This window comes from Falco punctatus, assembly GCF_963210335.1.
Source record: "Falco punctatus genome assembly, chromosome: 9".
Classification (NCBI taxonomy): Eukaryota; Metazoa; Chordata; class Aves; order Falconiformes; family Falconidae; genus Falco; species Falco punctatus.
In genome coordinates this window covers 17,808,723-17,825,083 of record NC_137589.1, presented here as the reverse complement: position 1 = coordinate 17,825,083, position 16,361 = coordinate 17,808,723, and the positions used below count along the sequence as shown (strand labels likewise).

The 16,361-nt window shown below is 39.0% G+C and overlaps 1 protein-coding gene and 1 long non-coding RNA gene across 4 annotated transcripts in view; one reads left to right on the top strand and one right to left on the bottom strand.

The window, feature by feature from the left end:
- The window catches only part of CTNNA3 (catenin alpha 3), a 523,251-nt gene that overhangs the window by 489,493 nt on the left and 17,397 nt on the right, over positions 1-16,361 (top strand). For all 3 annotated transcript variants that reach the window (XM_080402757.1, XM_080402758.1, XM_080402756.1), the window contains one exon: positions 1,931-2,065. In XM_080402757.1, coding sequence (XP_080258883.1) covers positions 1,931-2,065 — 135 coding nt within the window. The remainder of the gene's footprint in view (positions 1-1,930; positions 2,066-16,361) is intronic.
- LOC308069814 overlaps positions 2,201-16,361 on the bottom strand; it is an 80,717-nt gene continuing 66,556 nt past the window's right edge. The window contains exons 4-5 of the long non-coding RNA XR_013930524.1: positions 7,517-9,803; positions 2,201-7,402 (exon numbers count right to left, since the gene is read on the bottom strand). This is a non-coding gene — a long non-coding RNA (uncharacterized lncRNA). The remainder of the gene's footprint in view (positions 7,403-7,516; positions 9,804-16,361) is intronic.

Below are 16,361 nucleotides of genomic sequence, written 5' to 3'. Positions count from 1 at the left end.
ACCAGTGTTTTCATAGAACTGTTTTAACCTCAAGGTCTTGATCTTGAGTGGCAGTTTTCTGGCCTTTGACGCATATTCTCTTAGCATTCCTGAAATTTTAAGCATTTCTTCTCCAATGGTATATAAGGAAGATAGTAAATGTGACTGGCCAGCCAATATTATTATATAAGTATTGTATAATAAGGCTAAAGAATACTTTTCACTTCTGTAATTGACATTGTCACTATTTGAAGTGGATGAGACACTGGCACCCTATTTGCCCATCTCTTGAGTTTTTCCAGTGGGGGAAAAAAATAATCAGTGTATTTAAGAAGAGAAGAAATGGAGGTGCAAGCATCTCATTACAGGAAATACACCCTGTCTTTATGTAACTAGTTCTGATGCTTAAGGGGATTACAGTTGCATTTGACTGGAAGGAAAAATTTTTATTAATTAAAATTAAATAAAAAATGAGTATTCCAGTTTTCTAAACAGCCATTGAGATACCAGTATTTAAATACTGATTTGTGCAGCTCTTAAAGCAGTGTTGAGTAAAGATGAAACAAAGACATATTTTAATACAGTTTTCATAATATGCTAACACTTTGAAAACACTACACATAAGAAAGAGAAGCTGTCAAGAAACTTCTATTTTTCTTCTGAACTATGCCAAGGTACAGAAAATATTTTAGTTGTGAATCTGGCAGAACACAAGGTAAGGACTGACATTTAATTCATTTTAATTACTATTTAAAATTCTTCACTTTAATCTTCATTAGTTTTATCTTTTCCTAAGTCTAAAACATGAACTTGTTTGCTTAACCATACATATATTGCATAGTCATGAAGAGTAGAATCTTCAGCCTGCCATTTTAAACAAATATCAAGTTTCTTCAGCAAAGCCAGTAGTTCAGGTAAAGTATTCAATGAATTAAGTATGACTTCTGGCAGGGTTTGGATTTAAATCCATTGACCACAATTCTTTAAGACCAAACGTTTAAATAACTATACAAAACCATAGATGATTGTTGCTGCTGCAGCTGGGGAACATATTTTCTCTTTATCAAGAGAAAGTGACTATATTTATAATGTGAGTACACCACACAGGCTAAAAACACGTATTTGAAAAACTGTAGGGATCTATTTATTTATCACACTCACTTTTTACAGCTGTTGTAGCACGATAGGGACTCACCATTCACCTTAAGATCCCTTTATTCTGCCAGAGCAATGAAAAGCAGCTTTAGAACAAATGCATACCAGGCCTTGGGTGTCTAGACTGGTACTCACAGAGCAGTATTTCCCCTCCAGGTACCCCAGGTACTTTGGGAGTTCATAGAAATGAGGGTAGAAAGATGCTATTTTTATAAAAAAACCTGTGTTTGTAAAAGTATTGAAATCAGTGAGTTTTCTGTAAGACATTCTTACTTTCCTGTTCCCACTGATACAGAAGATCTGCAGATCAATCTGAATAAATTCTGGATGGAACACAAAAACCCCACAGATCATATTATAAGATAAAGCATAATTTCATATAAATGTTAACATTGCTTTGCATTTATGTTTACATTTGCCCACATAAGTATCACTATTAATGTTGGTATCTTCTTATGAAGAAATTATAGCTTCTTGGGAATTTAAAGGAAAGCAGTTATTCCATACATTAAAGAATTTGTTTAGAAAACATGCTAAGGCAAGCGTAGCAGTGTTAAATAAAAAGTGAATATGGGGAAGTTTGGATTATCCCGAGCTTCTCCAATTATTTTGTTTAAAAGCTTTGCAAAAGGAATGAACTATGCAACCTGATACAGCTGCAGCAAAAAGCAAGACTACACTTATGTACGTACAATTTGAACACTCCTCAGTGAATTATTAACCTGATGTCTGAGACAAGATTTTGAATCAGCAATTGTTGAAATGCTTTATTAATTGTTCTTTTCTTAATCTTCAGTGTCCAGACCAATCGTGCAAACAGGATTTGTTGGCTTACCTAGAACAGATCAAGCTGTACTCCCATCAGCTCAAAATCTGCAGTCAAGTTAAAGCAGAAATCCAGAATCTAGGTGGAGAGCTCATCATGTCTGCTGTAAGTAGAAAAATGGTATCCATTACTCTGTTAATCAAAACAAATCTTAAATTTGAGTTGTGCTGTCCTGTGCTCGTGAGAAGTTCCAGTGTAGTCCTGAATCTCTTGTTTTATTCCCCACTGTTTTTTGACTAAATTTCTTGGATTTTGCATTAATTTAAGAGTCGTTAGCTCTGTTAGAGGTAAGTCTTGTTAGCTAAGGAAAAGATACTGTTTATGATTTTGTGGAACTTTTATGCACTTGTCCTCAGCACAGATCTGATCACAGGCATTCATAGAATGCCTTCACATATTCTTTGATTGTTAGTGTTAATTACCTGTAGCATACAGGATTATGATTTCAAGACATGAAATCTGCTAAATGGTACAAAAAACAGGTAACAAAATCCTCCCACCCTACATTCTTACCATTTAAATACTTTCCTCTTTATAGTAACACTCACATTCATGTAGTCTGGAGTATGCGTATCACTAAAACTATTAGTACATTATATATGGTTTATGAACTAATCAGAGATGAAGCCTCTTATTGCTGATGTGAGATTTGAAACGCTGGGTTTTGTAAAATATTTTTGTTGAATATTCAAATGATAATTCAGAGACCATATTTAAGCCTCTGGAACCTACAGATAAGTAATTTTGAATTGAATGCATACCTTCTGAAGCAAATACCCGTTTTCACTTGGGTTGTAAATTAATCAAGTTTATCTTCATTGTCTGTTTCTTCTTTCCTTTTACAAGCAGTTACATGAGTAGTTGGGGTTAGTAAAGCGAGATGTCACCGTTTCATGCCCTTTGTTGCACGTTAACTGCTATCAAGGCTCTCAACTTCCCTATGTTGTCTTACATGTACCTGCAGTGGTCCCACACAGCAGAAATCCATGTATCCCTCTGTGCTTTGAAACCTTCTTTCAGTATTTCACTCTTCCACTCATCTGCACATAAGCTGTTAACGTCTTCCTTAGAGCACTAGTGCTTTTTACCCCAGTTTCTGTGCTTCTAACATGCAGAGGTGCAGAGAGAGAGAGAGAGACTCATCTGCCACAAACATCACGCAGAGCACACTACAGCTGTGCAAGAACAGCAGTGCCGCAAATACTGACTGCAGTCTGGTCTGACAGGCTGCTGGCCACCCACTTCAGAGCCAACAAGAATTGGGCTGTCTCTGTCTTTTCCTCTCTGGGACCTCTCACTTGGGACTTCTTCTCTGGAACTGTGTCTCTCTAGACAGTCTCTGATTTTGTGATCTGGTAGAGGTTTATTATTTGTCTTTGGCATTCTTGTGTCTCTGTGAAATCTGGAAATCAGATTAGCTAACTAGTAGGTTAAAAAGTTACTGGAGCTGACAAATGAACAAATATGCAACACAGATAAATCTTATTTGCTTACAAAATTAGTAAGATGCAACTTCTTGCACATCACAATGTATATCTGATTTGAATTGTCCCCTGCTTTGGCACATTTGGATTCACATGGATCCTTGACATTCAAAAATAGCATACCACCCGATACATATGATGTGTAATTTTCCTGGTCCTGCGTCCTTCACTGAGCGCAAATTATTAGGGGATTCACTGCAAGAAAATTTGGAAGCCTAGTTTGGTTCTTGCTCTTTTTTTTCTTCCACTGTAATGATACTCACATTGTTTTCTTTGCCATTTTATTGTGTCACCCATATGTCAACAGTAGGAAGTACATAATCCTTTCGCAAAAATTTTACTTCTAAAAATGAAAAACAAAACTTAATTTATAATCCCAGAAGGTTGACTATAGATCTTAATCCTCTTTCAAGAAAGGAGGATGAGTACAAGAGATTGCGTGCATCCAGAAACTCCAGGAAAGCAATTACTTGCTCAAATAAATGCGTAACTCAGTCCCTGTTCAATAAACACTCTTAAACAGGTGCTTAGCTTCGAGTCAGTGGAAATTAAAAACATGTTTAGAGTCGTGGACAGTTTTGGAAGTGTGATGTGGAGTCAAGGTGAGATGCTGTAAATTCTGGTTGATACTGTGTTAGAGCAATCTTGGAAGATGCTCCAACAGTGACTGTAATATTTATTCTTTAAATACGGCTGATGTGGTTAGGCCTATAAAAAAGAGGAGAACTGCCAGCCAGTGCTCCCAGAGATCTCCCAGCCAAAGCCTTTTAAAGTCAGTGGAGCCATACCTGGTTGGTATTAGTGGTTCTAAAAAGTTTTAGAGAATTAGAAAAAAAACCAAAATATCTCCCTGACCTAAATGTCTGCTAGTGAGAAGGGGAGGGCATTACTGGTTGACTGTGCTCAGCTGTCCCTTTACAATTAAAATTGTGGCTACATGAAAGTGCAACCAAAGCAAACTGTGATGGCTTTCCTATCAGGCTTGTCCTAATCTATATGTAAATGAACTATTTGTGTTTAACTTGCTTCAATTTTATAAGAATATAGGAATTTAAAACTATGTCATATGGATAAAGTGATAAGCAGAGAGGGAGAGAAATTCACTACTGATAGAAAATGGCTGATAAGTGAACTTCTTTTTTTAAAAGCTAGAGCAAATTCTGGCTTTGAAGGTCCACGTGGAGGCTATAGAATTTGATCATGTAGGTAGCTGGCCTTGGAAAGTAACAAAATCCAAAGTTCTGCATAAGAAAGCACAGAGGTGTTCTCACCCCTCACCTCAGGGAGCATAGTAAGGGAAAAACTCCATAGAAGATACATGGACAGAATATCTATGTCCTGATTGTCCAGTATCTCTTTAGACAGATGAATTTTAGTGTTCTAGACAAAGCAGGTTTTTTATGGTTTATGCAACACTACTAAATCTTCAGACTTTGTTCACATAAAATCAATAGCAAAGTTATTTTTTCAAGCAGCCAGAAGTGTAGCTGGATTAGGATTATATTCTCCCTAGTCCTGCTATTCTTATTTACCTGTTTATCCTAATAAAGAATGAGAATCAGAAAGAGACATCAGGCATGATTAAGGAAAAAAAGAGTGCATGCCCTTGGAGACAGTAAAGTTTTCATTATTTATTAAGTAAAAAAACCTCAGGAGTCTCAAAATACTGTATCCGTCATCTGGGTAGTGAGGATCTGCTATGGGAGAAAATGCATTAGGAAGAATCACACTTCTACAGGTTGCTACATTTTTTGCTTTCACTGTTTCCCTGTGATTTCTCTCTTGTACCCCTGTACGCTCAAGATAACTACCTGATTCTTGGTCCTCCCTCAGCTGTCATTTGCTCCTCACAATTCCCTTTTGTTATCTCCTGTCTCCTTCAGGAGCTGTGATAAGTGTATGCAAACAGAAGCACTGAGGAGGAAAGCTTCTCTCTTGTGAGAAATTACAGATTTCCACATTTCAGGTGGTTAATAACAGCTTCCACACTGGCCTAGTAGACTTCGCTGCACAAAAAGTGAGAATGAATGAGCAACTGGTGACAGACCACAAATCCACGCATTAAAAAAAGCACTGCTGTATGGATGTAAGATGGCACTTACATCCACCCCACACTTCCCTTTCTCTGACAATAACTGTGCACAAGGATCGCAGATTTAGATCAGCCTCAAGGAATTTTAAAGTTTCTTTCTCACAAGAAGAGTAGCAGTTCATGAAAAAAAATCCTCTGTTGAAGCTTAAAGACAAAGACTGAGTAACGAATAGAGGGATATAGTCTTATTCTATCTCATGCTTGTAGATAAAGAAAGAACTGCCTCTTGAAATAGAGCTGTCACATCATCTGTCTTACCAGGATCTTCTTCTGGGTGAAGCTATGGAGGAGGAAGTAAAAGTAGTCATAAAATGGCATTGCAGATTAACCTTATGTACTACTACTATATAATAGTGGTCCGCAGTGCCACGGTATATGGGCACCGTACCTCTGTCAACAGGAAAATGGATTCCCAGCTACAGAAGCACTGTTCCTAAGGAGGTGCTGGGGGCTGCCAGCATAGTTCAGCTCAGGACTTACTCCCATGACAACAAAGAGCATTATGCATATGAAAAAGTATGTTGTAATCCACAAACATAGCTCATAGTTATTCATTCTCTATATCACATTATCTTCAGTTGTTTTTCACCTATGTCCCCTGTGCCCTCATCCTTGTCTTCCCTATAAAACTCACCTGACAACCTGTCCTGGAATGTTTTTTACTTAAAACTAATACCCCTGCCATACCGTAAGGGTAGGTTAACTCGGCCAGTTTCCCTGGGCCAGCTTTGGGGAGTTTCCAGCTGACTGTTCTCTTGAGCTAGCGGCTGGCTGGCTTTAGGCCATATAGCCTTGTAGTCTGTTACTGCACGTCTGGGGACACCCGCCTGTCTCACTGTACCTTTATTCTAGTGGCACAGTAATGCTCAGAGCCCCAGTTATGGTGGTTATAAAGGGTCATGTCCATAAAAAGAGAGGAAGAGATGTGTGACTCATTAGCTTCTAATTCTTCATACACTGTGGGGCTTTTTGCATTCATTAAAAATTCCTTGATCAGTTATTTAGTCTTTCATGCTCCCCTGAAATACTTCATTTTTTTTAAATAATGTAGCTAGCGTTGCAAATTTGTGCTGCACAAGTGAAGATGGTGAGGATTCAGTAAGTCTTCACTAGGTGTGACTAAACAGGAAGTGGACAGTGCCTTCTAGTAATTAGAATAAATTTGTGCTTCTTCAGGCATAAAATAATGGGGTAACATTTGCAGTACGCAGATTGACAGTAATTACATATATTTGTGTAGATAAGATGATAATTCATTTACAAGTACTGCACAATGATAGGCTTGCACGTTGCCAGCTTGCTTTTTTCCCAACAGTAGCTTTAAATAAAGAGAAGTATATCACAGGGCAGAAAATTAACATATCTTATATGTAAACATCATGCTGTCTGGTTTCCGCGAGGCAATTCTGTTTTGTGCTATTTATAGTCATTATCTTGTATTGCATTTTATATTTTATTTGGTAAGGGAAACAAAGCTTTTTGGCCTTAAAAAAGGAAACAGAAATCCGGACAGAGTTCTCAGAGTGACAGTATTACAGAATTTGATAAATAGCAGAGAAGAGATCTCTCAGGTTAGCCAGCCTTACCTGTGCACTGAATGCTGTTTCACTCTTTTCCTGGAAATGTCTCATTTGATTTATCTTTGACTCTTCCTGTTGGTATCTCAAGAACCAGACTTACTTAAACAGTGATATAAATCCACTTTTATGTAAATGTAGGTGCTTTAATACTTCTAACTTCATGCTTCAAGGCTAGATTTAAATGTCTGTTGCCCTTTCTGAGTTAACCACTGAGTTCCCACGCCAGTTAAATCAGAAGTTGCTTGCACGATATTGCTATGAACATGTTTCAGCTTTGAAGGCTATGCTGCAGGGAAAAACGCACGGAGTCAAAGCTATAAGCTGGCAGGTAGAAAAATATAAGGTAGGTACTTGTGGCTGCCACCAGGCTGACACAGTCCAGATCCTTGGATAACCATACCTCAGGAAAATCATGTCTTGGCTAACATGTGAGCATGGTGGCAGCTGCCAAGCTGCTCAACGCCTTCGTTACAGTTGGGAGATTTTTCAGTTACTGCCAGAAAGGAGCCACACAGCAAGAGCTGGCATTTTGCTGAACCCTTTGAAGAGCTGCTCCTTTGGCAGGGGAGGGGAGGGGGAGCAGTGCATTTCCATTCCTTTTAAGGGTTCCTGTTCGGGTTTGCCTTTTCCTCCTAAAAGAGAAGTCAAGATGGGCAGAACGGCTTCCCAGCTGCAGCTCCTGTAGGACTGAAGAATGGGAACAAAGGGCTAAGCAGCAAGTGGGGCAATCGTATTGAAATACTAGCTACTGTAACAGCTCACTTGATTTAAGACAGTTTGTTCCACTGACTTCAGTATCGCTGTCCTGCTTTTACTGCTGTGTGGCCTTCGGTGAAAAAAATTATCTTTTGCCTTGCTTTAAGTCCATAGCTGCTGTTCTGACAAAGCTGATGCCTGCGTGTGCCAGAGGCAGAGCGACTGCTCCTTGTTCAGCCAGTTTGTTTCTCCTTGCTGGTATTTCTCCGTGTCATTGGGAACTTTGGTCAGTTTGCTTGAAACTGCTGCTTGTAGAGCCTGAACACTATGCATAAAATTACTTCTTAAATCAGTATTTGATTCTGAAAATGCTAATTTTCTAAGTTGACATCAGCCCCTATGAGCTAGTAAACTATTGTAAAATTTTCTGTTACTGAGAGTTGACAGAAATGTTTCACCATGTGGGTTTTTTTTTATGTAATAATACTACATCTTCCACTGCTTTTGCCTAGTGTATGCTGGTAGGTGTGTATACAGAGCTCCTGGCCTTTGGAAGCAGAGCAAGGGGTATATTTTTTCCTATTACTCACAGACAGCTCAGTTGCTGTTGCTTTCTGAACAGCATCTACTGAGAAGAACAGATTTAAAGCAGCGAGACTTATTACTGGTAATGTACGCTATAAGACATTTAAGTTTTCCTAATAATAATTACTTGTCTAATTAGCAAAATAAGGATGTATTTTATAGTTCTTAGCCTCAATGAATGTAAGATTATTGCAACAAGCACTCCATTTCTTCACAAACTAAAGCAACTGATGGAAACAAGCAAGGAAAAGATTTATATTAAACCATTATTCTCTTTTTGTCAAGGAAAGTTTTAAAAAAAATAGTTTCGTTTTCTTAAAACCTTCCTGCAAGTGAAAACAGCAGTACTTCGGAGGGACTGAGCTAACCACTTGTCTAAGCATATGTTCCATTATGGTGTTTCAGGGAAACAGTTTTACAGTACTTCATGTAATTTCTTTATCATTTAACTTGGACACAGGGCCTGGCCTAATTAAAGGACTCAATGTCAGTTCTTTGAATCTTGCATAGCCTGAAGCAGATTGTGGTACTGGTTAGTTACTTAGTTCATCAGCTTCAATTTCCCCACCTGAAAAAGGGTTAAAAGGCAGAACAAACCCCACATACCTTTGACGTGTATAACGTAAGCACTAGACAGGCAGACAGACAATGCAATAGCCACATTTTTAGGAAAACTCAGCTCATTGAAAAATAATCACCCCCACATTATCCACCCAAATGGTGAGGCAGATTTCCCAAGGCCAGTTCCACAAATTGGGATGTATCCCAAAGGGAGGCAAAGCATGGCAAAGCAGAGGTGAGCAAAATGCTGAGGGAACATTTTCCAGTAATGGGAAAACAGAATTGCAATGGCAAGTCTCCCTTTGGCTTAATTTTATATGTAACTGTACTGGAGCTGAATCCATGACAGATTTTATGTAGTACCTGGCATTTACATGAGGAAACATAGTAGTTAATGAAGTGCTTGCAACTCCTGAAATTTTTCCTAGGCTTTCTTGAACACCCATCTTTTGGTGCCACTATCCATTTTCATTAAAATTAAATTATCACAATGCTGGGTGGAGAAAAAAATGTGGAAATGTAAATATCCTCAGCTCAGGAAACAAGGCAAGTAACTAGTGGTAATATCCTGGCCCAGGACAAGGAAAACACTGATGTCTTCAATGGTCAGGATTTCACTTAATAATTTACCTCGTTTTGGATTGGTTTGTTGTTTTTAATCTTAAAGGATTAAATCACTTTATCTAGCAACCTTAGTAAAAGAACCATAAAATAATTCACAACAGCAAATTGTTACAAATAATGAAAAAAATGTAATAAGTATTTTTTACCTTAAATGCACCACTACTCAGATGCTCACTCTACTCTTCATAGAAATGTAGAATTCATGTTTTTTTCAGAAGTAGCTGCCAAAGAAAGAGAAATTCAGTCTTAGTCTCTCGGTATAGTGTAACAAAGAAAACTTGCTTCTAGGCATGTATTTAAACCTAGCGGTTCAGTCAAGATTAACTTTTAATAACTGACCTTGTTTCCAAAAGAATTTTAAGTTCAGACTTCCAATGGTGATTAAAAAATTGTGTATTTGATTTTACTTTTTTTTTTTACTTTTTATTCTTACTTTTCACCTGTATGAAAAATGAACGTCTGGCTGAACTGTAAATAGGACTCGGGAGATTGTAAACAGCCAATTGATAAATCTGTGCTCAAACAGTAAAACCTCAGTTCCCTGCAAAAAAACCTGAGGCTCACACAGACCAATCGAGAGTATCACAGCTGGGGTTCTAGCAGACTGGCACGTTGCATACCAAGAAATGTTTTGTGAGTATTCTTTTACATAGTTTCTTACAGCTTTATTCCAGCAGGCAATTTTCTGCCACTTCTTTGTGTCAAAGAGACAGTGTCTGCAGATCTGTGCAAAGAATGTGAGTGGGAGAGCGAGAATGCTATAAGAATAAGGAAATTCTGTATTTAACTGCTACAGAAACAACTCCTACTGACACATGCCAAGGCAAGCATTTCTTAATACACTGAACAGAAAATACTTTGACAACGGAAGTTTCTTTCAGTTCTAAATCGTGATTTTCTTAATCGTTCTGAATATTAAATAAAAACAACTGACCTAGCAGTTATATTGTTAAACTTCTTATAGCCATAGATTGCTACTACTGCCAAGACATTAAATTATTTTTTGAAAATGTGAAAGATATAATGCATGTAAACAATTTGAAAATAAAGTTTCAAAATTTAGTTTTTTCTGAACTGTCTTTTCTACAGCTTTGTTATTCAGGGGAAGGTTTGCTTTACTTGCACACAGGACTCATTACAGAAGAGAAATGCACATGCTGGAGATGAGTTGATTTCAGCATGATTTGGGTGATCAGTATGTTGTTTTTTTTAAAAATACTATCTTCAGGTCTGCATCTTCTGTTTCTCACCACAGTGTGAAGTTTACAGCAGTTACAGAATCGTTCTGTATTCCCTTTGCAATAGAAACAAAGTACTAACAGAGGACAGGTGACATTTAAATGAGGAAAGAGATGGCAAGGGATGCTTATCCTAAGTCCTTTAAGAATCACTGTCTTGACTGACAGTCAGAGCAGTGAAATGTGGAGGCTGGAACATTGTAGATCCATGGCAAGTGCTGAAAGAGCCAAAGTGGGAGTCACACGAAAATAAAACTGCTTTTAGGTTGGGGTTGGTTTGTTTGGTTTTGGTAGTGAATCTTTACATATCACTTGCTACACATTTACAGGTTTGCAGCTCCACCTCTAAATGAAATGAGCTTAAATGCTCAATGAATATTTTATTAATCTTTCATTTATGCCATTTCATTTCATCAGTTTTCCTAGATATGTTACAAGACCTTGAAGAGGCTGCTGAATAGCTGAGATAAAAGCATCCAAGTGAAGATAGTCCTTGAGTACATTAGATTTATAGAAGAACAATAGATTTACACCAAACTCTATAATGTTACTGACATTGAAATATAAAACCAGCTGCTCTCTAGAGACAAAAAAAAGATGAAATGTATGGCCTTATTCTTACCATCTGTAGTACATGCCCAAGAATATCTTCTAAAAGCTGCTCTAAAATTTTGCATGAAGAGATATCTCCACACCTGCAACCCGCATCCCCTCATTTTCTGTATAGAAGAGTAGTGTGAGATGCATCCAGAGAAGTGAGGGGAATGTGGACACCAAAGACACTGCAAGTAACATGGATAGCCTAAAGGGCAGCATTAAGCCTCACTGTATTTCATTGCCTATGCAGAAAGGCCGAGAGCCAAGTAGAATTAATGGTGGTTGCTGCCTGTCCTGACGCACACCATCCACTCTCCCCAGCACCGCCGCTGTGCAGCAACACCCCTAAGTTAAACAGCCTTAGTGTTGACAGGTCATCTGCTTTTCAGCAGTGGCTCTTTTGAATATTTTTATTTCAGGTATCTGTTTCTGAAAGCTTGTTTGTATCTCAGAGCATCTTTTGTAGAGCTTAAATAGTATGGCAGAGGTTCAGTTTTCTGCTGGCACGGTAAGGGGGCAGTGAATTAAGCCACTACCATTTGGTACATCTGTACAATTGGGTTTATAATTCAGTCTTCAGATTTTCAGCATTTAAAATGCCGGAGTTAATAGGTGTCCACTGCTCAGAGCTCATCTCAGACTATGAGGCTAACATGCCACATATTATTTTGTAATTACAACCTCACCAAATCAGAGAACCATGAATTTTACTTATTATTTGTTTATAGTAGATATGAATGATTATAATTTAAGAAATAAAAATACAGTTTTCTTGATCACAATGGTTTGGTGAAGGAGCTGCGGACTGTTCCGCAGCCACGGCCATTTTGTAGAAGGAGCTACGGATGTCAGAATGGGTGGTAACTAACTTCACTCTGCAGAGAATAGGAAAGGCAAGTAAGTTGTAACGGTCTCCTGAAAAGATTCCACTTTCTTGTCCATATTTCACAGTATACACTATAGAGTCACAATAAAAACTGGATGAAGCTTTGGGATAACCTTTATCCTGCTTGGATGCTGCTAACAATTTATTCTAGAAGCTTTTTCCCTTCCCTGCAAACAGGTTTTTTTTTTCTCCCCACTCCTGGAGCAGCAGTCTGCTCTGCCACTGACACCCCAGCCCACCTTGCTGCCCTGCCTGCAATCCTGGCATCGCTCTAACTCCAGGCAACTTCCAGGCAACTTTAAAAAAAACAGAAGGATTACAGACACTGAAGTCACTGAGAAACCTCAGTAAAAAGGCCTGCCCCTTAAAGCCTATACATCTTCTGCCACAGAACCAAAACTATCTTTTCTTTTCCCCCCCGGCACGCAGCAGCTTCATAGTGGTGTTACTACACAGCCAGTGCTAGAACAGTGAGTGCACATGATGCCACCGATACTGACCGTTGTTGGGGGGGTATTATTCAAAGCTCCTAAGAAGCTGTCAAGATCATGGTGTTGTCAGCCATTCATAGAAAATCAATAAATTAAGAAAATTTTGTGTATGTGCACATGTCTGTGTATAATTAATCCTCCGGTTACTATGAAAGAAAACATTTCACAGCAAACTTTGTGTCTCTCCCCTTCTTCCTTCTAAGCAAATAATATACATCGTGACAGTTAGTATTCAGCAGTTTGAGATTTGAACAGGACACCAGTTCATCTGGCAGTGAGCTAACGCTACACCACTGGTCAGCCTCCCTAGGATAAGGGGTGCATGAGGGACTGCAGACGTATCAGGAGCGTAACGACAAGGCCTCTGAGCAGAGTACCTTACTGACAGCCTTGGAATTTATAAACTGTTTGGCTTAAAAGCAGGATCTGAAATAGGCTTGGAGGTCACATGTGCTTTAAACTTCATGTCAGATCGTATCACACACACTGTTGTACTGCTAAACCTAGCGAGGGACTAGGAGCCTGCCTCCCTGAAGGCCCCCAATACACCTACCATCTTCTGTTAAAATACTGCCATGCAAAGATCACATGCCTATTACAAACGAAATCCTTTCTAAAAAGCTCACATGCTGCAGCAAGGAATAAACTTCAGAGGCCACCTTTTCCTGGAGTATAGAGATGAAAATTCCAGTTCGCTATTGCAGACGTGTGCATTCAACCAGACCCCTTAACTATTTTAACTTTCGGGCAGGGGGGTGGGAATTAAAAGGATTTTTTGGCACTCCCAGAGGGAAGCAGTAAACAGGATCTGAACTGGCAGAAAAACCTGCCAGTTAATAGGCGTTTCCAAAATGCAAGTAAATGCAGGCCCTTGGCTGCATTTTTATTACTACCTTATTTGTGTGTATGTGTACAAAGCGTTAACACAATCAACATGAAGACAGACAATAACATTCCTCTCACCTGATCAAATCATGAGACCTGGCAAAGGGGGAAAGACCTTGAACCTCTCACAACAACTCAGTTTGCAAATCTGCATCTCGCAAAAGACTACGCAGTTAGGCTGACTGACAAAGTGCAAGATCATTTTCCTTCTAAAACCAATGGCCCTTTTAAAGAACTAACTACCTTACTTTTACAGAAGACAAATGTTTCAACAAAGAGGATGTTTAGAAGTGGAAACGTTGGCGTTCCAGTTATACAGAGTAATCCTACTATTTTTACATTCACATCACAGGTGGGCTGCCTCAGTGTTAGTATACATGCAAGTGACAAATATTGCTGAACAAGGTGCTTGCAGTATGTCAGTGCATGCACGCACACTTGTACATTCTCTGTGTGTGCATGTACACACGTTTGCGTGCATTCACACATGCTCTCTATAAAGTAGACTGTCTTGCACTTGAAGTTTATATATTGCCCTAAAATCAATACTGTTCTCATCCTGGCACACTGACAGAAATTTGGCTTTTAACACTCCTTTTCCCTGTTTTGGGGAAAATGCCGTACAATGGTAGGCAACCCAGCAGAATTTATTTAAATAATATTTATAATAACCAATATTTCTAAAAAAATTGCTTAAGTATTAAATACTAAGTAATAATAAATATGTAAAACAGGGCTTTCTTAAAGGTACTCAGACTGGAGATTCCTTTCCAAATTGAAATAGTCAGCCTTGTAATTAAATAGGAGTGTGGTGTCTTCTTCCAAGGTAAAAGGCTACTCATTTAGGTCACTGAGATGATTTATGCTAATATTTGTCCCTGGCAGTTCTTTGGTGCACTGTGACAACAGCAAAGGTACCTTTATGTTGAAGGAGGAAGACAGTCCTTATTTCAAGCAAATAAATCAGAAAGAAATACAATGGTACAAAAAGCACTGTGCTCAAAATGAAATATGGCATAATTCAGCTTAGCTGGCCCTGTCAAAGTGTCCCATACGACCAAAATCAAATTGTAAACTTTTAACATAAAATGGTATCATTTTTTCCTGTTTGAGTGCACTGGACACATGACAATACTTTCTAAGTGCCCAGGGTGGTATGCAATGCCTAACACACACAGCTGTAGCAGATGTACACAAGTTCTCTGCTCAGACCACAAGACATGGAAGGACACCCGCCATCACACACACACTCTCACATGCAACAGACACAGTCCTTCACCTTTTCTGTGTTTGTTGTTCCTGTTACTTCTGAAATGATGAGCCTGATCAGTGTTTTGAGAACAAGAGAAATGAGAGCCTTTTTCTCATTTCCAAGGGCTGAAGTGATGCTGATGGCCAATTACAGGCATCAGTTCCTTTGCCGGTGTTGGGCTTTTGTCAAATACTTGTGCTTGTTCTTGGTTTTGTCAAGCCACAACCCCCAAGATCATAGCTCTCCCCGTCAGAGCAGTAACTCATCACAGGATCTTATTTGCTGTTTGCACAGTACAAGCAGCCTCTAGCTTGGCTGCCAGCCACTGGGGCTGAGGAAGCGGTTAAGACCGTGAGGAGTCCCCAGCACTCTGCTCTCAGCCCACAGGTACCGTGCACCATGCAGGCCTCAAACGTATGAAGGGAGCAGTGCCATCTGAGTTTGTGTTACATTAGAGAGCAGGGTGGCAAAGCCAACCTGCTTGTTAAAGCTGGCATTTCTTTGTTCCAGTTAGCAGATTTTCAGTTTGAATGAAATGCACAATTTCCTATTACCGTGAGTATTGATGGAAAATGCCTTTGCTCTAACACTTGTACGCCTATGTGGTATGCAGCTGAAGATGGTAGGAGGTGATGGGGATTAGTTTGTTACACATTCTGCCTCTTAGGTTAGCGCTCCTTAAAACAGTTTGAGGCCACACAATCATTGCAATTTCTGTGTACTGTCCTGTTCTTAATTACCCTTAGAAATCTTGGCCACTGACTGAGACTAGGTTCAGCAGCTCTGACAAAACCAGCCACTTCACAGTATCCCAGCACTGATCAGGAGCATGTGTGGGAGCCTGGAATATGACAGGAGCAGCTGGAGACTTTGCTTAGTGCTGATACAAAGGAAGTAATGGGTCACATTTTCATAGCTCTTCTTTGAGTTGGTTTCATTACTCGTCAGTACTAATTGCAACGAGACCCTGCAGGCAAGCATCATGAATGCTTGTTTTTAAAAAAGAAAACAATAAACTACCTATATAAGCATTTATATTCTATCAGCACAAATTTCTGCATATCACTTTAAGCCTGAGCAGTGGAACATGAATATAATCATAGAATCATTTAGGTTGGAAAAGGCCTTTGAGATATTCCAAGTCCAACCATTAACCCAGCACTGCCAAGTCCATCACTAAACCATGTTGCCAAGCACTGCATCTATCTGTTTGTTAAACACCTCCAGGGATGATGACTCCACCACCTCCCTGGCAGCCTGTTCCAATGCTTGACAACCCTTTCAGTGAAGAAATTTTTCTTAATATCCAATCTAAGGATCAGACTCACCAAGGGAAAACAAAGAAATTAAGCTTCAGTATGGTAGACTTACTTTTTAACCATTGTTTATTCCTAGGCATATCGTGATTAAAAGAAGACTGGCTTCCTAGG